We start from the raw sequence: 26399 nt of genomic DNA on the forward strand, positions 1-26399 counted from the left end.
AGATTTTTTGGCTCCCGAGGACAGCATTATATCGAGGTAGAGGTGTATTTGTAAAAGACATACACAAAACTACAGAGTGTTCTTAGATCTTGGGTTAGTCCTAGATGTTCAAAGAGCGCTTCTCCCCCTCCCCCCTCCAATCTACATCTAGGTATACTAGCTTGAATTTTTCTCTTTGATGTGGAACACGCCACAGATCCAGGTCTGTCACTTCAACCAAGGGACCATTCAGAAACTGAAGCAAATATAATATGCCAGGCCTGCTTCTTAAATAGAGTTTCAAGCCTGGAGCACATTGCACTGTGTTTCAGACAATGTAATGGCTACCAGTAAGTTTCCTCGTGGAATTCAAAGTGTTGGTTTTAAAGGTCTAAATAGCTTGGGATCCAATTATCCAGGCATGTCATATTGTCACAGCTGAAATCAATGAAGACGTTCAACTGGAGCCACTTTGCTATATAACAGGAAGAGGCTTTCAGGAATACACTCTGTGGGGAAACCTCTGCTTGCTTCCCTCCAGTCTGCAGTCTGGATCTGTTAACCTTAAGGGCACACTAGAAGGCCCATCTTTTCTCCCAAACATTTTGAGAGGAAGAGCTTTAAAATTTGGAGAGGTGTTGTTGTTTGCAGTGTGGATTATTTTATCTGATGGTATGTACTGAGTTTACACTGGGGAGAACGGTCACTGTATTTGAAGTTTTACTGTGAAAATTATGAGGTTATTGCAGAGTTTGGCACCAATTTATGTGTTTATAAATGAAAAAAGAACAAAAAGACTGTACCTGTGTGGATCTTCTGGACTGTCTTGCTTGCCTGGATCTAGCTTTTCTTTGGGACTCAGACTCTTCATCCCGAACAGGAGTGAGGTATGATCTGAAGTGTAAAATTAAAATAATATTTAATAACCACTAATTTTTGCACAATGCATTAAATGGTTAAAGAAATGAACATTTGCAATGTGATATGATTGAAAATCAATGCAATTATAAGAAACCCCAAAACTAAATTCTACATAATGTAACTAGATACCTAAATCTGTCTTTGAAAATGCAAGACATACAGAACTGTATTTTGAATAAATCTCAGCATATTTATAGCCAGTTAATCTTTAAGTGTTATATTAGAATTATATCACCAAAATGCACTACTGATCTAGACAATATCCTAACCAGTCAATTTTCTTATTTACAATAAACTCATTTTGCCATTTTCTCCCAATACCATTTCCTTAAACTATTTTGGTATTCTACCAGTCTGCTAAAACAAGGGTGGAGTATCTCCGATATACAGTGTGTAGGTATATATGAGTGACTGAAGCTTTAACGTGCATTTTATATACCTATTGTAAAGAATATGGCTATTAAAGGAAAGCCCTACTATGCCATCTATTGTCTCACAGTATTAAAAACGCAGAGTATGTGATTGCTCAGTAAATGAATTTGGAAAACTTCAGAAACAAACCATATTTAGCACTGATTAGGTAGCATTGTTACCAAGCAAATCTATTTCATATACGACTTTGCTATTCCCCTAACTTTAGTCTACTCTGAATATAGCTATAGGTTAGTGAAATATTGTCTTTTTTCAGTATTACAGGTTTGTAGTCATTTTATAAAAGCAAAGATCATACGAACATCTAGAACAACAGCCTCTAAGTAATAGATTTTTAGCCATGTTGCCAAGCAAAACAAAACATTAAAACATAACACTTGGCCTCATGACTAATCAACCTCCCCAAAAATCCATGGCAGTTAAAACTCCCAAGTAGTCTTACAAGACACAAGATCTAAAACTAGCACTCCTCTCTAACTCTGGGGGAAAGAGAACAAAGTTTTCTGAATTATTTTCATGAGAGATTCTGTTTCATATATAAATTTGAGTGCTCTATCCTAAAGCCATTAAATGAATTTCTGCTTTTGAGGTTTCAACTTTCTCAGATTTGAATGGCATGCCCTTTCATGCCCTGCAAAGGAGGACAGGACAATTTGTATAGACGCAGATCCTCAAATCCCACCCCTTCCTTTCCCTTAGCCTGTACATGTACAGCCCACTGTGCATTACCATACAGGGACCCCTACACATAGGGGGGACCCAATTTATGGATGCTCCACGGCTCCTTTACACTAGTTCTGATTGCGTAAAAGAGTTCTGAAAACATCACAAGGGCCCCAAAAGAATATCTCCTATGTACAGGGAGACTTCTCTGCAGGTGTACACTACGCCAACCCTTGACCGCTTCCATCAGAAGCCCGTGGGGCAGGTGGCTTGCTTGGGTGCTCTCACAACCCTGCTATTCCAGCTGCTTTAATAGCCCACAGAATCTGTTGGCAGTTCAATACAAATTAGTCCAGGCAGCTCAGCACAAATTAATCCAGCCCTCAAAGCTGCTCTCACTTGTGGTAGAGACTGGCCAAAGCCTCCACAATCACAGCACAGGGGCAGTGCCAAAATATGTGAAGCCATTTCCACCCTGAACTTTCTGGGTCCTCATGCTGAGCTACGTTCTGACACATGGATCAGCTGGGCCCAGAGTTTCTGCTCCCTGCATCCCCCTCTCCCACAAGCATCTTCCTAACTCCTTTGTGCAGCAGAACAGCATCGGTTCAACTACAAGTGAGGACTCCTCAGCTGTGGACATAGGATTTGCCCCTTACTGAATTATCTATAAAACTATAATGATCCCATTAAAAATCTTAATGGAACTGCTGATTTTCTATTACAGGATAATAAATCAGTGCTAGACCTATTAATAATCAGTTCTTTGCTGTGTAAAACTGATAGTTATTTAAAAGTATCAAGTATATTTTAGCATCTTTAGAGTAACAAAGTTGGAAAAAAAGCTGAGATGCAACCAAAAATGAAGGCCTTGAAACAAAGTTCTATTCACAAATTATATATCCTGCATTCCAAGTTTGAGGACAACAAACTGTGCAGCCTTGAACCATTCTGGGTCCCAAAACTGGTCAGTTTATCCATCTTTCACAATAATGACTTAGCTACTATCACATTTTCTGATGTTGTATACAAAACGGTTGGTTATGTTTTATTAGCTTTTTTGTAAAGAACATATTTGTTAATGTTGGAAACATTCCTTTACTTTTGGGAGACCACTCGCTACAAACATCATTAAGAACAGCTCTTTAAATTAATGAGATGACGGCCAATTTGAAAATACTAAAATTATTTGACAACATTTTTGAGAGGATGTTCCATCTTCAAAAAAAACAAACAAATAATTGCACAAACTAATATTGGATTATCACCCATTTTCTACCTCTACTTTACCAACAGACAGATTAAAAACAAAGACAAATTTGCCCTAATATATACAAAAATAGCTATTTCTACAAGTGCCCTCCGTCCTGCTATGTAACATCTATAAAATACTATCCATAAGAATGTTCATTTCCCATGCATGTAGTATTTTTGGTAGCTCTTCTCCTTTGCTAGATAGCGAGGCCTAGTCTAGATTAGGAAAAAAGATGTTTTGTTTTTTAAAAACTGGGCTAGCTAACGTGTTTGGAAATATCACTTACCACCTAGACCTTGCCTTCATCAGGAAAACCACATATTTTTAACTTATTAGGTAACAAACATGTTAAAATTCTAATATAGAAGAGACCAACCCCTGCTGGCAGCCCTGGGGATGGGGCCACTACTTTACCACCCCCTCCCCCACCACCATCAGCATTCAGGAGGCTGTGGCCACACTAAAAGTCCCTAGGGTTTACCTCGGTTGGCTAACACATGCTAAAACACAAACTGCCATGTCTACACTAGGATTTTAACATGTTAGTTAACATTTTTAAAAACACACACACACACACACACACACACACACACACACACACACACACACCAGCATACGTGTTTTATATCACCTTAAAAATTGTCTTAGCTGGCCAGGCTCTACTCTGGGCTTCCCCCGATTAGACCAATAAGCTAACAATATTTTAAAGGTGTTAAACTGCTTCTACACTAGATGCTAAGTAGTGTTTCAAATTGTGGACTGGTTTACACTAGAAAATTAGATCGACCGAGCTACGTTGCTCTGCGGTGCGAAAACTCCATAACCTTGAGCAACGTAGTTAAGCCAACCTAAGTCTCTGTGTAGACAGTGCTAGGTCGATGGAAGAATTCTTTCATTGACCTAGATACCATCTCTTGGGAAGGTGGATTATCTATGCCAACAGAAGAACCCTTCCCATAAGCATAGGTAGTGTCTATGCTGAAGTGCTACAGTGGCACAGCTACAGTTGTGCCTCTGTAGCATTTCAAGTGCAGACAAGTCCCATGTTAGCAATCTTGAATTGGCGATGCACAAGTGCTAATGTTCATCGGATTACCGACCAGGACCCTCAAAGTCTTTTTCAGTCACTACTTCCCAAGACAGAGTACTCCATCCTGCAAGTATGGCCTACACTCTTTATTCTTAGATGTATGACTTTAGTGAAATGCATATTGTTTGCCTACGCCCAGCTTACCAAGCAATCCAGATACCTCTGTATCAGTGACCTGTCCTCTTCGTTATTTACCACTTCCCCAATCTGTGTCATCTGCAAACTTTATCAGTTATGATATTACGTTTTCTTTATTGATGAAAATGTTAAATAGCATTGGGCTATGAATGGATCCCTATGGAATCTCTCTAAAAACACACCATTTGATTCCCTTTTACAATTATATTTTGAGACCTAACAGTTAGCCTATTTTTAATTCATTTAATATGTGCCATGTTGATTTTGCATCTTTCTAATTTCTTAATCAAAACGTCATGCGGTTCCAAGTAAAGTGCCCTACAGAAGGCTAAGTGTACTATATCAACCAAATTTGTATTCTCAATAAAAAAAAAAAGTGATATGAAGTTTGACTTCCATAAACCCATGCGGACAGGCATTAATTACATTACCTTCCTCTAATTCTTTAAGTTCCATATCAGCCATCCATTATTTTGCCCAGAAGAGATGACAGACTGGCAGGCTTATAATTACTCAGGTTATCCTGTTTACTCTGTTATAATATCGGTACAACATTAGCTTTCTTCTGGTCCTCTGGAACTTCCCCAGTATTGCAATAGTTACTGAAAGTCAACATTAACAGTCCAGAGAGCTCGCTGGACAACTCTTTTAGAGCACTTGGAAGCAAGTCATCCCACCTGCTGATTTAAAAATATCTAACTTTGCTAGCTTCTGTTTAACATCTTCCTGAGTTACTGTTGGAATGGAAAGTATTTCATCATGATATAAATACCTCATCTGGCTTTTTCCTAAATACATATCAAAAATATCTATCCAACATTTCTGACTTTTATTACTGACAGTTCTACCATTTCCATCTAATAAAGTACTACTGTTAGGATTCTTTTTGTTCCTAATATAATTAAATAACTCCTTATTGTCCTTAACTCTGCTAGCCATAGATTTATTTGTCCTTTTTGCTTTCCTTATCTATTTTCTAAAATTCCTAGGTTCCTGTTCACATTAATTGCCCTCAGCTTTTCCTTCCTTCCATTCTCACTCTCACTCTCTCACACATGAGATACCGTCTGTCAGACCTCATTTCCAAGTCAGGTTGGTGTTATGTTGTGGCTGTTTTTGTTTTTAAACAAGCGTAGCCTTCTTTCACAATTGCAGATTTTTGGTCATCTACAGTAAAATGTTCTCAAACAATTGCCAGTTATCATTGACACTTTTTGTTTAAATTTTCTCCCAGCTGTTCTGACTCAACCGTTTTTAGCTTTGTGAAATTGCTCCTTTAAGGCATCACGTACATATATATTACTGGTTTGGACCTGAATCTCTTTGCACATCACAAACAATCAAACCATCATCATTTTGCACCTTCGTTTAGTCACTTTGAATATGGTTTAAACTAAACCAGAAAAAAGCCACTCTTACACCTGATCAAGAGTGTTCAGACAGGGAGTTACACTGGTATAATTATACTGGTGTAACTTCCCAGGTAGATAAACCTCTAGTCTAGACAAAGCCCTAGAGCCTGCAATTACTATACTAGTATTTGTTACTGCTAATATACCTATAATGGAAAAGCTCCCATACCACTAGAATCCTTTTTATAGGCTTATAATTCTGTGTGCAAAAATGTGTGACAGATTACAATTGCATAAAGATTTATCTGATAGAGTATTTTTGTCCCACTCTTCCCTATTTTGTTCCCAATCTTTTTTAAAAATTAGCTACAGATGAACACTTTCACTACTTCAATTTGCCCCAAAATGCACTGTTTGTTTAGGCACTAGAATAGCTTTGAATGGGTTTACTTTTCAAGTAAGATTTTGCAGACATTTTGTGTATTAATATGGACTAAGTCACTATATTTTTTTTAATATTTAGCAAGCTATGCACTATACATACAATCAACACTTTTCATTTAAAACAGTTTTACATTGCACCAAATCTTTTGGCCAGTATATAATTAAAAATCAAAGAAATTCAGTCCACTTGCAGAAATCTAACAGTGGATATTGTGATCTTATTTAATATATGTGCAATACCTAGACACACTAGTAAGAGTGAATGACAGAGTGACAGCCTTAACTCTGAATTTCCTTGTTTTTTTCAGTCCATAACAGACTTTCAGTGGTTACAGTAACAGTTTAAAATTCAAACTGTTGTGATAGAAGGTTTTCTTTACTGGGAACAATACTTCCACTAATTTTACATTGCTTGCATTTATTTATATGAATTTTATGTGACAGACACTTTGCCTGCAGCAACCATGCTACTTTATGAAAAATACATATGCGAAGTAGTGCTTACTACAAAATGGCTTGTGAGCCACATCATTCCCCCAGATGCCTCCAATGTCGAAGTGGGGAAGACAGATTAAAAATTGTCCCAAGTTTACATCACAAAATTAGCATGTCTGCCATGTGGTATCTTCTGGTGTAGTAAACCAGAAGGATCTAGGTTTCTCCTGCCAGTTTTCCACCTGTTGTGAATGCTAAACATCAATTATATTACATTTGCAACTAGAGAGCTTGATTTCTGAATTTCCCTAGACCTTTTATTTTCCAAAGAGAAAGTAGTATGTGATTACATATTGAAGATAAATACTTAGGGCTTGTCTACACTACAGGTTATGTCGGTATAATTTATGTTGCTCACGGGTGCGAATAAGCCATCCCCCGAGCAACGCAAGTTACACTAACCTAAGCACCAGTGTAGACAGTGCTATGTCTCCCACCAACATAGCTACTGCTTCTTGAGGAGGTAGTTTTATTATGCCAACGGGAGAACTCTCTCCCATCAGCAGACAATATCTTCACCAGATGCGCTACAGCAATGCAACTGCATCAGTGCTGCTGTAGCGCTTCTAGTGTAGACTAGCCCTCAAGGTATTTCTATGCGGCTTATAGCAGCAAGCCTCCCAGGTCAACAGACTTTGGCTCGCAAACTTGTGCTACCATGAAACCTAGAGAAGGGTGTGGACTTCAGAGCCCAAGCTGCAACTTTAAAGCACTGTCTAACGCAGCTATTTTTAGCACAGTACCGCAAGCCCAACTTTGTTGATCTGGGCTGGTAGGCTTGATTCTGCGTGAGGTATAGACATCACAAAGAATGTTTGGTTCAATGTTCTGTATCTCTATGCGATCAGACATACACACTAATAACTGAAATAAATACTACACAATGCCTTCTTATTTCAGTGTGTGGTTATTGAGATACTTCTATATTTATATTGGTAAGGGTAATTACTTACTACAAAGTTCATTGTGCTATTTTAATCACTTCAGTTGTCAACCAGTTTCTTCCCTCCCTACCCCCCCATTTAGAAATCTTTCCACAGTGTTACTATAGGTATTTGGGACTTTTTTTTTTTTTTAGGTGAACCGTTAAGCAAAGAACAGATATATAAACCTGAAAGTAACCTATGCCAAAAATCTACATTATAATTCAAGGGCAAAACAAAATAGAAGTAACATGAAAGAGCATAACTCACAATGTTATCTTTAGTTTAAGATATTTTGTGAGATACTTTGGAAGTTTCTCTCAAAACAGTTTTTGGAAGGTTAATGAAATCTGTATCATGTTGATAGCTGTTTCAGTACAGTTAGTAAACAGACAAGTATTGCTTCACTTACTGTACTAGCTGATTTACAATTAACTACTGCACTTTTTTATAAATAAGAAAACGATCATTTTGTGTAATAGCACCATTACTCGCAGGACCTTTACACACCTCCGTCTCTCCCTGACCTCTGACGTGGAGGACACAGTGCCAGAAGTAGTTGTAGTCATGGTTGTGGTAGTAGCTGTAGCATTTACAACAGATGGCGCAACAGGAACGGTCACTGCTGTAGGAACATTGTCCTTTTCTTTCTCAGTACTATCCTCAGCCCACAAACGATTTGAGGTACTATCGCATCACAAGCAGCAACACAAAAAAGAGAAAAGGAAACGCTAAACAATGAAAGCACTTTACTAAACAGCAGATAACATGTAAGTTGAGGGATGGATTTTTTTTAAAAGAACAAATGGAGAAATGTCTCTGCTATGAAATATGAAGCTCACCTGGAGCCATTAAATTAGATAAATTTAAAGTTAAACAGTTCACACTGCTTGAACTTTATTATTCTTTACCCTTCTAGCACTCAAATTATTCTTTTACAGACATGCATAGCTGCCACTTAATAGCGAAAGCCATCCACAATTATTTTTGAGCCAAATTGTATATGTTTAAACAAATTTAACAGGAAAATGAAAAAATCCAGAGCCCCATGACCTACTAAACAAAAAAAGCATGCACATACATAAGCACACAGTCAATTTGACACACAGTGTGTTGATGCCCTTACCTGCTTTGTACACCTGCTGAAGTAGAACCCGTTGTAATCTTTGTAGTAGTGTTTGTGCTGGAAAGCAGGCTTTTCTGAAGACCAGCTGAAGAGGTAACTGTTGGTGCTGACGTAGTACTTGGAACATGAGAACTAATCAAGTCATCTTGTCTTCTACCAAAGGAGCCACTGAGGGCGAGAGGCATTTATATAGGTTGTGTTTGTATCATTTATATTTGCACATAAAGACGTCATAAAGCTACGAAGTGATTAATTAAAACACATGACCTCATCTCAGACACGTTTTTTGGGCAAAAGGAACATTTTCAAATTGGAATTGCATTCCTATTTCCCTTTACTCAGCCCCTCTTTCAGCCTGCGATGCTGTAACCTGAGAGTCATCCTTAATCCTGGACTTTTCTTCTGCTACTCAGGCAGATTTGGAGACAGAATATTACCACCCCATAGGCTTACATATATGTAGTTGTGTTTCAATTGCCTCTGCCGAAGTCCTCATCATCTTCACTGCCTCATTCTTCGACTACTGCATCACCCATCTCAATGGATTCTCCAATATCCATACACACAGATGCCAGCAACATTCTCAGTTATTCATAACTGCTGCCTCTCTTTTCAAGCTCTCTGTGGATTTGCTCCATTGTAGCTCAGAAATATTACGCCACTCTATTTCTAACTCTCTTTCTAACACTCCCCCTTTCATCTCAATATTTCAAGGGGTAGAGAGGAAAAAGAGGTCAGGAGGAAGAAAAGAACACAAAGGTTCCCACACAACTGTCCCTGAACTTCTCATTCTGCATAGCAGAGTTGAAAGCACTGTGATCAGATATGCTTTTTCTGTGCCTGAACTTAGTAGCTCCATACCCTCATGGGCTCTACAGACTGTCACATTACTGCAACACAATAGTATGAGTACTGTCAGTTTGCCATGACTACTCTGGATTTTTTATTCTTCTACAGCTGTTAAATTTGCATACAAAAGAAACCTATGATAAAAGAACATAAAAGTTGTACATTAAGAACGCAGGAATTACCAACTTAAAGAATCTGAACTCTACCCCTTGTGCAGATGGAATATAATACAGTCTTCAGCTGCATGATCTCATGCTATTTCTCAAGCAATAGCAATATAGGTGTCACATTCTGATTTGTTTACTGGCCCCTTTGGGCTGCCTGAATTACACAAAAGGGGCCAGAAAGCAGCTGGAGCTGCCCATCTTAGAATGCTGCTAGTGTGGGGAGCTCTCAAATGGTACCAAGCTGGCACACTAAGCCCCCACTCAGTCCTGGTGTGGGAACCCTGTGGGATCACAGCAGGAAGGCAGAAGCTGGAGCAGCAACCAGGCTGCTTTAAATTATGCTGAGGCTCAAAGCAAGCTGATCCTCCCTGAGATTCAGTGAGCTGTAATTGTGAAAGGTCATTGAGTCCAGCCCCCTGCCTTCACTAGCAGGACCAAGTACTGATTTTGCCCCAGATCCCTAAATGGCCCCCTCAAGGACTGAACTCACAACCCTAGGTTTAGCAGGCCAATGCTCAAACCACTGAGCTATCCCTCCCCCCAAATATATAGAGATATACCTATCTCATAGAACTGGAAGGGACCCTGAAAGGTCATCGAGTCCAGCCCCCTGCCTTCATGTTTCAGCATGCAGTTAGTTATCCATACATCCATGGGTAGCACAGCCTTTTTTAATCTATAAACTTTACATGCTTATGGCCCAATCATACAAACACTTACCGACGTGAGTAACTTTACTCACATGAGTAGTCCCATCAGTGGAATTACTCAACTGAGTAAAGTTATTAATGTGTACGTTTTCAGGACTTGGCCCTTTGCGAGAAAACTCTCTGCAATGTATACTGTGTATGAATGGATAGTTATTTTCAATGGAGTCAAATCTCATTCATATCAAGAATCTTCTTTTAAAAAAAAAAAAAAATCCAGAGTAGGCATATGTCTATATTCTATGAAGTCTGTGGCCATGCCTAATTTTAAAATAGTTCAATCCCTAGGAATATTGGCACAAGAACTTTGTCCAAAAAAAAAAAAAAATCACAATTTTTCTACCCCACCATCCTCAAACTTACAAGAAGAGGCTGAACCATTTTATTCAAATATTTAAAAAATAGTCACCTAGTATTAGGATAATTAGTTACCAAATCTGGAAATTTCAAACAAACAGGATGGCAGAATGGAAAAATTTATGCAACTTTAAATATAGTAATTACTGCTATTCCTACTTCACATGCACAACTCTAAGCTGGTTTGTAAAATCATGTTTAGAAAAAATAATTGTTTGTGAAACAAGTAATTGGGGGATTTTTTTGGTTGGTGTGTGTGTGTGTGTGTGTGTGTGTGTGTGTGTGTGTGTGTGTTTTAAGAATAAACTTACGCCACAAGGACTTTAACTTCTCTTCCTTTTGGGAGTCTCTCTTGGCATTATTTTGGAATTAATTTTTGTTTTATGATAAAAAAAAAAGGGTGACATCTTTACGGTGGCAATGTTTAATTGAAAACTGTCCTTGTAGGGTAAAAAATGCATTAATCATTTAATAGTTTTTCTTAAACACAAGCTAACAATTTGTTCACTTATTTTGCTGAAAGCAATACACAGGGTCACAGCCCTTACCTTTTTTGATAACTTGTATTTAGTGATGTAGGTACTTCATTCAAGCTGTTTTTCTTGACATCTTCCTCCCATTTTCTTCTTGTGTAAGAACCACTACTACGTATTGAGCTAGCAGATGAATCCCTGTAAAAGGATTGTATTTGTGTAAGGCTTGTATTATGATAGTTTTGTTTGTTTCTTTAAAGGGGATTGCAGAAGAGAGGAAAAATACAGGATTGGGACTTGAGAAAGTAAGCATACCTGTGCAGACAGCAATAAAATTACCTTTTAGTTAGCAAATTTCAAAGCTCCTATAGATAAATTACTATATCTAGTCATGTTAATACTGATAGACATATAAAAGAAAACACATGGATGAAAGGAGGCTATGGAAGAGAAGGGAAACCAGAAATATCAAATTAATAGTCATATTTTACATGTTGACATCATTGGTTTTTAGTTCTTATGACAGGGGCAAGAGTCTAATGCTACTGGGACACCATAATGCAGTCAAGGGAAAACTACTTACCTGTAATTTTGCTTCTCCAAGCCAGTCTCCCAGGATTTCTCATTCTTTGGAGTATCTCCCCTAGTTCAAAAGCTGTTTTGCCCTTTGAGTCACTGGTAATGTGGGCTAGCGGGCAATATGGCCTACAATGTCCACCATCCAGTGGACTGCCATGTGACACTACCTATCACTACCTAAGTCCCTAGGAATTTCCAGCCAAATCTTGCAGTACATAGGAAGCACACGCTCCCACAAAACAAGTCAATTAGAAACTTTACCATGAAAATTAATAAACAAATCAGTTTGTTTTTGTGTTTAAAAACTTCAGAATTGAATAAAAGTCCAGGGAAAAGAAAAGCACTGACTGGTAAAAGGGCATCAGTAGGGTCTCATGTACTAGCTAGCTTTCACTTCCTCCGAGTCGAAAGCTCTTGAATTAAAGGAGTTCAGCCCTGTCTTCTACTGGAAGCCTGAGACTGAAGAGTGAAAATCCTGTGCAAGAAGTTTCTTTAAATAATGTTTTTCCATTTTGATGGAAAGAAGGCAGTGATGCATGTGTGGGCTATGATATCATGAACAAAGTAAAAAGAATTGGTTGGAGGGTAGGGGGTTTGAAAACTATGATTTATCACTTTGTACAGTGTAATTTCAGCATTCTCTCTCCAAAAAGAAAAGATACCCAATCAGAGATCCTTCTAAACTGCTATATTCTCAAAACTGTTAAGACTTTTGCAGGGCAGTTTAGGAGGATCTCTGGTTAATCTACTGATCTATAAGAGACTAGATGAGCAACCAGTCTTCCCACTTCAACCCTCCACTCCAACAGGTTTACACCAGAACTTTTGCTTTTCTCACCTCATGTATGTTTTCCTAGACAAGAGCAAAGCTCAGAGAGAGGGAGAAGTGAAAAGAGTCTTCTAAGGCTTTATACAGCTATCGTGTTAGATCAATCGGCTCCCATGGTCTAACTGCAGGCAAGGAAATCCAACAAACTTTTTTTTTCTTTTTAAATAAGGTCAGTGTCTAGCTAGATAGAAATTCTACAACTCCTACAGCCGCATATGAAATGGCTAACACAAGTCCCCCTTGGAAAATATATTTGCCTCTACAAAATAAAGAAAGCCTACGACACACCACAAATTTTATATTGGAAGAAAAATGTTAGTGGCAACCTAAAATGGTAACATTACATGTGATTCAAGCAAAAGAGAAAGAGGATGCACTTGTAACAGCAATGTAAATATGTAGAAAATGATTATTGTATATGAAGGGCCTTAAATAGCTACTACTACCATCTTAGTACATGAAAACAGTTAACCTATTAAAATATTCTGGAGGCATAACATCATTAAAGACAACTCAACTTTTCTTTTGGAGGTCCAGAGGCTAGTTTCCAAGAGATTCTGATATCAAATAATTGTGTGTATAGTTAAAAAGCAAGTTACAGCTTCAAGAGTCACCTGTTTTCTTTCTCATCAACGTCAGATGTACTGGCCAGTCGTCTTGGTATTGTAGGTGCAACATATGCAAGTCTAGTTCCTTTATTATCCTTCTCCTTTAAGACAGAAAATTTTTTAGAAGTCAAGAATAGCTTTGTATGATAGTCATAAGTTATATTAAAAGCTATTCAAATGTCCCTAGTTGCACTCCTGTCAAAGTTACAAAATTATCTATGCCAATTCCAACTCTATTTATATTCCAAGTTAATTTGCACAATTAGCATCAGGCAGAAGTTAAGAATAACAAGCATCATACTGGGAATGGCAAACTGTTCAAAGGACCAACTGTCTTAATTTTATGTCCTTTTGTTTTTCTATTAATATGTCTCCAAAGGTTCAGTTTAAAATAACAGCCAATTGTAACTACCGTTTAAAGTGTTTTAGTGTTTTCCTAAAATCTGCAAACATATTTAATCAGGATTACGTGCACAAAGACATTAGAACTTGAAAAAAGGAATTACATTACTTTGTAACAAGCAAAACCATGAAGTATTTTTGCTCAAATGTCTATGCCAAATTAGTAACAGTTTTAATGAATGCTTAATTTAGGAAGATAAAAGATTAATCTTTGTCCACACAAGATGTGAATGAAGGGGTATAAGGAGCCTTTTTTGGTCCTCATCCCCAGCACTCTGCAGCAAGGGACAGAAACTATCACAATCTTTGCACTCCCTTCACTGCACAAGACTTTGCACAACTAGTGGTGCAAGTCTTCCCAAAGGTGGCAAGGCCCTGCACATACACTCTTGCAACAGCTAATGAAGCTGCTCTGTGTGGAGAGAGAGGCCTGCTACATTTTTCAAAAGATGGCATAACAGCTGCATTTCTTCTAGGGCAGCTCTACTGCCTTTCAAGACCAGAATGCCACAATTTAACAGCTGACTTTTAATAAAACTTTGTAAGAGCATTATGTACTCGTATAGATAGCTACATTGTAGTGGAGTTTATATGACATTCACTTTAAATCATAACTAATATTTATACTAAGTTAACTGGCCAGAATTTAAAATGTTGTTTTATATTCTGAAAATGGTTACCTTTTCTTTGTTGTCTAATGAAGAAGAGAGTCTGGGACTTGAAGCCGAACGCATAACACCTGTAGAGTCCTTTTCTTTCTGAGCTTCTTTGGAAGCTGTAATCTCTGCAAGTGCCCCATAGCTGCCAGTCTTTCGAAGACCTAACCTCCAAGAGGCAGGAGATTCATCTTTTCTCTCTTCCTCTTTGGGAGAAACCTTGGTTGTTGAAGTTGGAAACTGTAAACAAAGACATCATTAAGTTAAACGTCATTAACTTACACTAACTCTGGTATTTCATGCTTCTTAGGGATATTTCAAAATACTTAGCTACTTCCAGTTATCATATTGGATTTTTTTTTTGGTGGAGGAAGGGGCAACCAATACATGTTCATTTCCTGGGTAGGTTAATGACATAAGAAACAAATGGATCAAAAAGGAAAACAACTTTTCTAAAAGTTAGCTTGAAATCCCTCTACACTTCATAATACACACTGTGATAAAGAGATGCAAACAAAAATTTACACACAATTGAAAACCATGCAACTCTGGTATCAACACTTTGATTAAATATGTTACTTTGCAAACTGAAACAAATCCTGTACACACCAAAGCCTCACCATAGACTTTTCACCCTTATTGGGCACAAGAACAATGCCAGTTTTGCGCAAGCCCTGCCTCCATGATGCAGGATGTACTGACTCCGCCACAGGCATGATAGGAGGAATGAAATCATACTAGAGCCAATTAAGACAAGACACAAAGATGAAGAGTGAAAGAATGGAAATAGAGAAAAAGAAGCTTTTTGTTTTAAATCCACACACTCAATTCCTTATTCATGTACACTGTTCTTCTTTGAAGCACAAAATATCTAAAAGCAACAAGACATTTCTAATACTTTGGTAAAAAGTTCCTATTAAATACACTAGACCATGTTGTGAAATGATACATTTTGATACAAAAATGCATTTAGTTTCCACATACAAAAGGCAATGAAGCTTTCATATATAACAAAGATAATTACAACATTCTGATATTCTACATTTTGAGAAAGTTTATCTGCTGTACTTTTCACATGGTAGACCCAAACATAAAACTTACCATATATACTGGTATAGAATAAGCTAAATGACCAATGCATTCCAGTTTTTAATCATTTGTTCAATATACACTGTCAACTTGAAGTTATATTTAAAATGTTATCCCTTTTAAGTTATAAAAATACTTTAGAGACCTGAAATCCAAGAATTCTGTGGAAAATGGAGGTCATACAGCTCAGATAGTTGTGTAATCACTAGGGACAATTTTAACAGAAACTAGAAGTCAGAGAAGCTGGAATGGTTACCAGACAAAGAAAGACTGGATATGTCCAAGGAGAAGGAGGCTTGGGATGATGGAAAGCATGGTGCAGCCTGAGTGCAGAGGTGATGGGATGGGGTATGAAGGCTGGACAAAGAGCAAATCAATCAAATTGCCACATTATAAACAATACACACATCACTGTGTGGACTGAAAATCCATCTAACAGTAGCCTATCCAATCCACTGGTTGGTAAAATTCACATTAACTGTTTGTTCTTACAGCAGTTGAGCACAGCTATGAAACTAGCAATTACTGTTGGTCAATGGATAGTATCCTCTTCACCTACTGAAAAGCCTACATTTCACTGTGCCTGATCCTTCCACCTTAGTCAATACTGACCCACTTTTTGCTCTTTGTATCTCTCTACATTTCAGAGATCAAAAGTGCCATATCTTTCCAACCCCACAGGGCACACAAATGATGTACAACTCTATTCATCAGCCAGCAGCACACACTTTGCAAATATGTGTCATCTCATTGAATCTAGCCTTCATCAACTAAAGGAATAAGATACTAAAGGAATAAGATACCGAAGGCTGTTAATGATCATGGGTCCCTGACTGCAGCATAAGAAAGAGGATTAAGCAAGAGTGACTTTGCATCTGACTGTGACCTTTCATTGATACCTTTGGTCAGGACATATATATACACACATCCAAAGATGCTCTCATCTCCACACAGTACATTGGCCATTATCATTAGCAACCTACAACTATTTTTAACTCTAGTGTATTTTTTATTTCCTTTCTCCCCCTCTCATAACAGAAGAGTGTACTATACTGCACATGTTGCTATGAAGGAAGATGATACAAGCAGTTGAGGTCTTCAGAAATAAAACTAGCCCACCACCTTTCACATAACCACTCCACTTTAGAAGCAGAACCATTCCTCTCCAAACCTTGGACATTTAACTCTACTACAGTGCAATATATAGCACTATCAGTTTGGTCATCCACTAGTTCAAATTTACTTTTATCTAAGCACTGATGGAATCTCAAAGGCTAAGCTAATTTCTTTTACCTACCATAAGATAACATTGCATGAGGAACAGTGGCAATTTATAGGATTCTCTTCTATTTGAGCAGGTTTGAGGCTAGAACATACATTGCAAGTTGAATTATTGCACAAAATAGGATGTATTGTGCCTAAAGCACAGCCCTCAGGACCTCTAGGGAGCACAAACATCATGCTCCCTTCAAGAAGAGAGTCAGTGCCTGCCCATAAAGCCTAACCTCTTCTTCAAATGTTCTCTGGTGACCCACTTGTACCATTACACCTACAGGAAAACACCAACTGATATTGACTAGGTAGATAGCTCATAGGGATCCTTGATATCGAGTTTGTTTATTCATAGCCTCTAAGGCCTGGTCTACACTAACCCCCCAAGTCGAAGTAAGGTACGCAACTTCAGCTACGTGAATAACGTAGCTGAAGTCGACATACCTTACTTCGAACTTACCGCGGTTCAGACGCGGTCCACACGGGGCAGGCAGGCTCCCCCGTCGACTCCGCGGTACTCCTCTCGTTGAGATGGAGTACCGCAGTCGACGGCGAGCACTTCTTGGTTCGATTTATCGCGTCCAGACCAGACGCGATAAATCGAACCAGGAAGTTCGATTTCCAGCCGCCGAACTAGCGGCTAAGTATAGACCAGCCCTAATTCTAACTTATTAAAAACCTTCTGGCTGTGCATATAACTTTATAGCCATGGCTTGCATGTTATACTATACTATATAATCACAGGTTTCCCACATTTTTTTAGCCTCATGATCCCTCCCCTATTTCTTTAGATTGTGTGATATATCCACTTGTTGCATTTTTTTTTTTTAAATTAGAACTAATTTAAGTTCTTTGGGTAGGAACTGCCTTTCATGATGTGTTTGTACAGCCTAAATCAAAGGCACCCCTTATTAGCTCCTCCTGGCCATACTGCAATACAAACATTATACTCATCCACTTTGAAAAGGCTACTGCAGCACTAGTTCCTCACAGTCCTTGAAAGAGGTGCTGAGCTCGAGGCTCCTTGTGCACTCTCCCCTTCCCCCCCAAACCTGAGCACTCTCTTGGATGTTATGTCCAGAGTATCTCAACTCTTGATATGCTTTGAGACACTAGCCTGAAGATGTATCACTACCTTAATACAATGGTTGAAGCCTCCTAGAGTTCTGGCCATTACGTTTTGAGAGACCAAACTCACAGAGGCTCCGAAAGAGAGCTAACAACCCACAGAAATTGGCTTCTCCTCCCATACGGTGGAGGGCCCTCTTGCAACTAGTATGAGCCTGATGTGCAGAAGTTGCCTACCCCACACACGCCATGGCGCTCAATGGTGTCTTCCTGAGAAGGACTGCAGAATAAGGATTTGAAAGTGGGGCAGAAATGGTGAATCAACTAGTAACTTCCCCATCAATACGGTCAGTGTACAAGCAGTGCAGAGGCTAGAGCTATAGCAGCCTGAGGGTAGAATTCTTCCTTCGTTTAAGTCCTGGAAAAGCTCTCCGGCACATGACCCAACTACACTGGGGTCAGGATTAGGGCCACAGCAGTTTATACTTCCTGTCTCAGGCTTCCTTTTTCAACTCCTATGGATTAAAGCTAGTGGAATCCTTCCAAGCACTCCCTTGAGACTAATCCAGTCAAGACTGCTTCTATCTTTCCTTGAAGAGCACAAGACACACTGGAAAGAAGCCTGAAAATAAGAGTCTTCTTAAAAAAAAAAAATTGAAACAGACACAGCTTTAGAGTTTAACACACTCAAATACCAGTCATATGCAGGGATAGACTCTTCAGAAATCTATCATCTTTAGATGAACTTCTTTAGTTTTGCTAGTGAGAAAAATGGTGGCCAAAACACTAGTCCAGACATCCACACAAACTTTGAACATAGGCCAGAGGAAGTCAATTCCATATGGCACAAAAACCCTTGATACAGTCACATTGAAAATATCATCCTTCAGATAATTAAGGCAAATGATCATACTTAAATTCCTTTTCAAGGCTCTCTTCTGTCATGCCTACTGTTAATCTAGCTGACCTAAACTAATATGCATACAAGTATATTGTTAAATTTAACCTTTTTGCTAGCTGTGACCAAGTCATGGCCACTCTACCAATAGGTTTTACTCCTTCCCCTCTAACATCTATCTTGTTATATGCCTGTCTTTAGACTGTGAGCTCCTTGTGGCAAGGGCAGTACATTCTTTTCTGTCTGGAAAATGTCTGGCACACTGAACATGCTCTCGAACTACTAATGCTAACGCTAGATGCCATCCTCAGCTGCACAAGAAACGTAGCATTTATGCTAAAATTACCGGTACCTAACTATTGATGTTTAAGACAATCTTGCTCTGGTAAATCTAATACAGGATTTCAGGTAAGTTACAACAGTCTTACATATTACTTCCAAATATGAAAAGCGAATTAAGCAAATAGCTGGCCAGGTTAGCCTGTTGATGTATAATACAGAAACATGATTGTAGACTGACAAATGAACACCTTGGAATATTCTATTTTGTTTAAAATTCACTTAACAATTTAAAACAGAAAATTCCCCAAGTTAGTGCGGCTGTGTATTCTCCTACCAGGACAGGGCCCCAGGGAGAGATGGGATTCTCTATCCTTGTTTCAATAGACATTTAAAAAAAATAAGGAAAACTTTTAAAATAAAATGTTGAAAGTCATATCCCTACCATTTCAATGCAGAGTTCTTACCTGTACTTGTTTTTAAAATTAATGAATAAATAACATTCACTTCTCATGTCTATCACTCCCAAAGGACCAATGAGAGGGAACCACATATACACATGTATCGGAGGACAAAGTTCTGACCAGCTCATATTGCTGCAAATATAATTTTACACAAGTTCTGAGAGAACAGGGAAAGGTTTGGGTCCTTTGTGGGCCATCACATTATATTTTAAAAGTTTATGAGATGTCTCCTCTACTGCTTGAGCCATTTTCACAGAACTCCTTCCCAGAGTTCAAATGTTCAACACATCCTTTCTGCTTTGTAAATCTGTTATTTTTGTAACTGGTGGGGTTTGGTGATAAACATAACCAAGACTGGCCAAGATTGAAAATGTAGTTATTTAAAAAGTTGCTTCACCATTTCAAAACATTGTGACTAGAAAAAGAAATATCCTTCATTTTATTTCAAATTCTTCTGTACTTGTCTGATATTTGCAACCTCAGATTTGCAAAGAGGAGGCAGAAGCAGCAGAGATATTTTGAGGCTTTCACTTCAGCTGCATGACTTTAGAACTGATGAACACTGTGGAACTGGTATAGAAAGCACAGGAGAAGCTGAAGAACCAAGCACAGAACAGTCGTTAAGATTTAAAAAAATACTACATGGGAGTCCTCCCTCAACTATGGAGCAGTACTGACAGGAGACTGAAAGCTGCATGACAGAGGACCTGAGCAGATTTCTTCTCTCAAGTCCCTCCTCCAACAAGTCTAAAAATGCAGCTTGTATGTCTAAAACAAAAAGTCAATTTCAAACACTATTTCCATTCTACCCATCTATCCAGGTTTATGAGTAGCTTAATTGATTCCAACACGCAACACCTTGGATCTATCAACAATGAACACATATGGTCCCAATATGTATATACATTAAACAATAAGTTACATTATTTGAAAAAGTGTTTTCAGTTAGATTACATATATAGAACATCAGTTTAAAATTCCTGTCCTCTATTGGTTTGTTATCGTGTGTTAGTTTTTTATTAAAATTGCTACTTGTTATTTCCTGTGTTTCAGAAGAGTCCAAGTGTTCAGGAACACAAGTACTTCCTTTTCTACACAACTATATATACCTCTACCCCGATATAACACGAATTCGGATATAACGCGATAAAGCAGCGCTCCGGGGGGGGAGGGGGCGGGAAGGGGGAGTGGGGCAGCCCACTCTGGCAGATTGAAGCAAGTTCGATATAACGCGGTTTCACCTATAACGCGGTAAGATTTTTTGGCTCCCGAGGACAGCGTTATATTGGGGTAGAGGTGTATACGGTATATTAAGTTACATTCTTGAGGTTCTTGTTTACAATCTGCTTTGTTTAGATTTAAATAGAACAAGTCCCCCCACTCTCCATAAAAAGTAGAGTGGGTTTATAAATAAAAGATTTTTTAAGAGGTGCTTTTTCTTGGATAATTTTTTTTGTTAAACAACTACTATCCTTCAGGTATGTAACATACATGTAGAAGTCTTAGTAAAACATGATGAAACTCAATTTTGAAAATACTTAAAGCTGTACGTTTTATAAAAATTGAAAGCAAATATTCTAAAGAAGAATACAGAATACTTCAATATTCTTGGTGTATTATCTAAAACTCATTCGGTCAAGCCAATTCACATTTTTACACTGGAATCAACACATAGTACTTAGTGTTCTATTGTTTAAGAATAAATTCTATCTAGAAACACATACATAAAGAAATTTTGTTTTGTTTTACCTTCTTAATGGGTGATGTAGGTGTCACTTGACCAGTGGTTATGGAAGATGCTGTCACAGCTACAGAAGCTGGTTGTGCATTGATGTTATTTGTATTATTAGTTACAGATGCCAAAGGTTTGGTTTTGTCTGCAAATAAAACATTTAAGATATGTCATTTGTAAATTTCTTGATTTCATAGAAATCACATTTCTTCAGAATAGCTTAAAACCCTAGTTAAACCTTCCCAAGTAATATACTGTTAGTCATGCCATTTTCTAGTCTTCAACGTTTACTCCTGCCCCCACCCATTTTAATTGTCTCTTGGTCAAAAATAACAAGACCTTTTCCCATAGTCATTAGGCATACAGCATTCCCATTCACATTAGTCAAAATTACATGCTCTTAAGGGTTGCAGCTTCAGACCCTAGTCATTTGCTGATGCCCCTCAAAAAAGTTAAGCTCTCAGATGCATGAAGGAAAAAAAAAAAATCAGCCTACTTAGTTTTGGACAGTGTGGGTAACGTAATCCTTATTAGGTCTGGACTGCTTGCCTTCGGAAGGATTGTAACTGTTTTTTCCTAAACTACAACATTCTTCTCTATCTTTATTAACAAAGGCCTCAATTCAGCAACGTACTCATCTATGTGTTTAACTTTAAGCCTCTAATTAGTCCCATTGGGACACCTTGTGCTTAAAGTTACACATGTGGTTAAGTATCTTGTACTGAGTAATATACTGCAAGTCAGCAAATAAACACAGATTCTGATCCAAAACTGATTCAGAGTTTTCAAAGATAACACAAGACTATTTACAAAGTGCAATGAATGTACATTGCACTACAGTAAAACAGGTCCTTGCTTTAAAGAGGTCACAGTGTAAAGACAAAACAGGTATAATACAGTACAGCATAAAATACAATGGAAAGATATTAATGTGTGGTTCTGCTGTGAAAAGTAACTAATTAAATAATTGGCACCTCCTTACTCCAACAATCTGCTCCCCATACAAATTCAGTCAAATGTGTTATTCACTAAGTTTAAACTACTTTTAACTTATATAAGCACCGAAGAGCCAACACAGACCTGGGAGAGCAATTAATTGGTGAATAAAATTGTTAGTTTAAGGTCCAATTGCAGAATCTTTATTGCTGGTGAAGCATGTGGCAAAGTACCTGGCTTGGCTTCAGGTCAAATTTGCAAGCCTGGTACTTAGTAAAAACACATTTTAACTGGTAAAGTGAGCACATCTACAGGTTGGAGGGTTCTTGGTGTATGTGATATGGTGTGTATTTCATAAAAAGCTCCTTGCACACATAGGGAAAACATAAAAAGGCAAAAACTCTGTATTCACTTGATAAAAAGATCAATTAGACTAGAAATGTGGATTGTCCATGTGAATTGACAGAAGTATGGAGACAGATATAGGTGCAGTAGTTAAAGAGAGATTTATAAGTGAGGAGTACAGTCTTGAATCTAATGTGGAAGAAGAGAAGTAGCAGCATAATAATTCAAGTATGTGGGAAGAGGTGCGAGATGGGAAGGAAAAGATAGAGCAACATGACAATGTTTGAAATGATCCGAGGGAATGGCAGGCCAGCAAATAAAACTATACATTAATTATATGAGTTAGTATACATACTAAATTCAAAAATCAGGAGTCAAGCTACCCCAAAAATCATGAAATTTAAAAAATGAATAAACATTAGGTTTTTATTTACTTTCTGGTTGGTTAGCCTTCAGAGCATGAGTTCACATATTTAAGTTTTTCTACACCCCCAGCCCTTACGGATAGAAACTTATCTTAAAAAAAAAAAAAAAAAAAGGGAGATTCTCACATAATCAATAGCCTCCAGGAGCTGAGGTTTTACGAAAACACACCAACTATCACATCACTTGTAATAAAAGTCACAGGAGTTTGCAACACTACATTTGTGTGGAAAAGCGCTTTACATTATCCAATTGGAATCATCATTAAATTTCTGAGAAGTTTCACTGTAAAGCTACATTAAGAGGAATAATGGGAAAAAAGGGAAAGTGCAGCTGAAATTTAGAGATGCAGCTCTTCAGGGAAAAGCCTAACTTCTCTTGTTTGCCAAATAAAGTATGATAAAAGCCTTGTTTATATTAAAGAAAGTCCAAAGTTTACATGAAAATTAATTTTTGTGTCAGAGTCAAATTTTCCTGGCACAAAACCATCTACTAGTAATCAAAAGAACACAGTTAGAAGAGTCATGGAGTTTAGAAAACATTATAGCTAGTGCAGTGACTGAGGCACCACTGCATGATGTATCAAAGGTGACTTAAGTTTAACAAACCTCAACCTCTCTAGATGAGGGATGCAGGAATACCAAAGTGATGATTGACTCTCTAAGTTTGAGAGTGATTTTGCAGTATATCATTAAACATTTATAGGAGACGATGGTCTAATTAAAATCTAAGAACTATGAAAATCTAGTGAGAATTTAGTTCTGGAGCTTACCCCATCCCACAATTTCATTTATGGAAAATATTTATAGCATTTTTATTGGTCCAGTGCTGAAATGTAGCTCAGGTGGATGAACTATATGAAGGCAGAATATTTTAAGATGAGCAGAGATGGCTGACAAGGATATTTTAATTATTTAAAAATGTTCAAGTCACTATGTCCAAGAGATAGTTTTATTGACTGTATATGAGTATCATTGCACTATAATGCTAATAGATTTAACAAAGATTTAACAAGATTATGACAAAACAACTTAGAAACATTAAACTGATCCAAATATATTTTCTGATTTGGAAGAATTTTCTTCTTCACTGTAGGAATGTCAATCTGATAAAGTGTCACAATCTTCTAACAGAATTTTCAAAGGTGAGGTAGCAAAGGCCTGATGCAAAACAGCAACTTGACAGAGAAGAGAGCTATATAAAGTGTCTTTAAAAAAGAAAGAGGATCTTTCTGAGGGTAATCAGGGGAACCCTGTATGAGAACCAGAGAGGGTAAGGGGAAGCCTAAAAAATGCAGACAGTTTCTCTCATATGGATGCTTATTATGGGCCTTTTGTAGTTCACCAGAGACCCAGTTCATGAAGTGGCAAATCACACCAGAAAGGAGAATAAGGAAAGCTAAAGTTCTGCTTTACTGTTTTTCAAGTTTTTTTGGTTCCAATGAAAATTTATTCAATAAATCCAATCTTTCAATTTATATAATCTACAGTATTCTTGAAAATTAGGGTTAAAATGGTAACCTTTACCAGGTTAGTCTAAAATAGTCTAAAAATAGAAAACTAAGTAGTGCAACTATATATTAAGCATCTCTCTAGATATTTTGATGCATGCCTCTAAATTAGGTACAAAATAGTTTAACCCTCTGCAAATTTCTTTCCAAATACTATGTGATTTCTTTTCCATTAGGCATTTGTTCTTTAGAATATAACGTACTTATATATAATATAATATATAATATATAATATTATGTATAAATATAACAACATTTCTCTGTTGTTTTACATATTAAAAACATTGCTATATTAGTAATAGCGATCTATCACTGCCTAGCATATTTTACAATCACACAGAACACAAGTTTAAGCAATGTATTTACACATTCACCTAACACCACATGCAAGCATAAAACCCGGCCCCAGATATACGTGGAGGCCCAGGTGGTAATTTAAGTACCACTGCTTCTGTTTGGTGACAGAGAAAAGCTCCTCATTTGATCTGCCTGCAGGGGGAAAGGGGCAGTTGGGAAAGCAGCTGGTAACTCCTCTGAAATTGTTTGATCACCCACATAGACTAACCAACTTCTCCTCTCCCCAACTCAAGGGGCAGTCCCTAGAGCAGCCACATGCAGATGGGTAGGCGGTTATCCAAACAGACAACAGCAGCATTGTTTTTCCAACTATCAACATACCTAGACAGAGACACAGAAGAGGAAAGTTGTAAGGAGATAAGAGCTACTATGCAATTTGGTGGTGGCATGAGAAGAGGTGGCAAATTTTGATAGACATTTGGGATGGACCGGGTTTAGGAAGAAGATGCTAGAAAACGCTGTGCCTCCCAATTCCCCCCAATCCGCCCCCCGATACACACTGTGTGTGTTAGACTCTTTTAAATATTGTTACAGCAATTGAACACACACACACACACACACGTGCACAAAATGCTGAACATTTTCTCCAAATCTAGGAGTGCACAGAGAAGTCTGAACAATGGCATCCAACTTAGATTTTTAAACAAGACTGCTGTAGTGCCAGTTTCTCTACAAATGAATCTAAGCTCTTTTGAGGTACTATTAATCTTGAGCTGAAGTTGCATGAGAAGCAGATGTTGAGCTACTACCAAAAATAATACTTTTTAAACCACATTTATTCCAGTATATAATAATCGATCTGAAACAGGTCTCTCTAATTTGTCAATATCTGAGCCAGAATTATCCACTGCATTTGCCAGAGTCTGTTTCAAGATGACAGAACACATGAGGATGTTTTCTTTTCCAATGCTCCATGATGTAAGGCATTAGGATGGTGAGCAAAGAACTCTACCCACAGAGGTCTTATTTCTGTCTTTTCCTTTGTCTCCTCCCTGTTCCAAATCCCTTTTAGGTATGTTATTTGAAGTCTCTGCTACCTTGTATTATTCTCTGATTAAAAATACTGATTATAAATAGCTAATCAAATTACTGAATTAAGAGTTTCAATTCCAATCACTGCCATAAATACAAGAATATAGCTCATTGCAAAAGTCTTCATATGAATTACATTTTGTGTTTATAAATGGGGATTTAAACTTGTTTAAAAACTATTAAAATTTATTGAAACTAGAAAGTGGCCATCAGTAAATGAAATGAAAAGTGGAATCAAGACGCTACAATGATTAATTCCCATCATATAAGCCCAGTATAATATATAACTGAAGCAACATCCTAAACCAAAGATACCTCTCCAAAATTATCTACCTGTTTCAGCTTCAGATTCTGAGTCTTCTTCCTCATCCTCTTCACTTGAACAACTGGATTCATCCTTCTTTCCCTCTTCTTCCTCATCTGCTTTCTCTTGCTCCAGAGACTCAATACTAGATGCATTCTTTTCTTGCTCAATAATCAAAGTTTCTTTACTGGAACCAAAAACATTAATTTCAAATAAAAAATATAGAATATCTAATCTTAACTTCA

General features: G+C 37.7%; 1 protein-coding gene across 6 annotated transcripts in view; it reads right to left on the reverse strand.

The window, feature by feature from the left end:
* The window catches only part of PPP1R12A (protein phosphatase 1 regulatory subunit 12A), a 200349-nt gene that overhangs the window by 45200 nt on the left and 128750 nt on the right, over window positions 1-26399 (reverse strand). For 2 of the 6 annotated variants that reach the window (XM_024196688.2, XM_024196687.2), the window contains exons 8-16: window positions 26184-26341; window positions 21265-21392; window positions 15066-15182; window positions 14470-14685; window positions 13394-13488; window positions 11447-11569; window positions 8819-8986; window positions 8203-8379; window positions 783-873 (exon numbers count right to left, since the gene is read on the reverse strand). In XM_024196688.2, the coding sequence (XP_024052456.1) occupies window positions 783-873; window positions 8203-8379; window positions 8819-8986; window positions 11447-11569; window positions 13394-13488; window positions 14470-14685; window positions 15066-15182; window positions 21265-21392; window positions 26184-26341 (1273 nt within the window). The remainder of the gene's footprint in view (window positions 1-782; window positions 874-8202; window positions 8380-8818; window positions 8987-11446; window positions 11570-13393; window positions 13489-14469; window positions 14686-15065; window positions 15183-21264; window positions 21393-26183; window positions 26342-26399) is intronic. The other 4 variants (XM_024196691.2, XM_024196689.2, XM_024196692.2 and 1 more) reach the window with 3 other exon arrangements.

The sequence above is a fragment of the Terrapene carolina genome, unplaced genomic scaffold, assembly GCF_002925995.2.
Source record: "Terrapene carolina triunguis isolate 2854851 unplaced genomic scaffold, T_m_triunguis-2.0 Scaffold68, whole genome shotgun sequence".
Lineage (NCBI taxonomy): Eukaryota > Metazoa > Chordata > Testudines > Emydidae > Terrapene > Terrapene triunguis.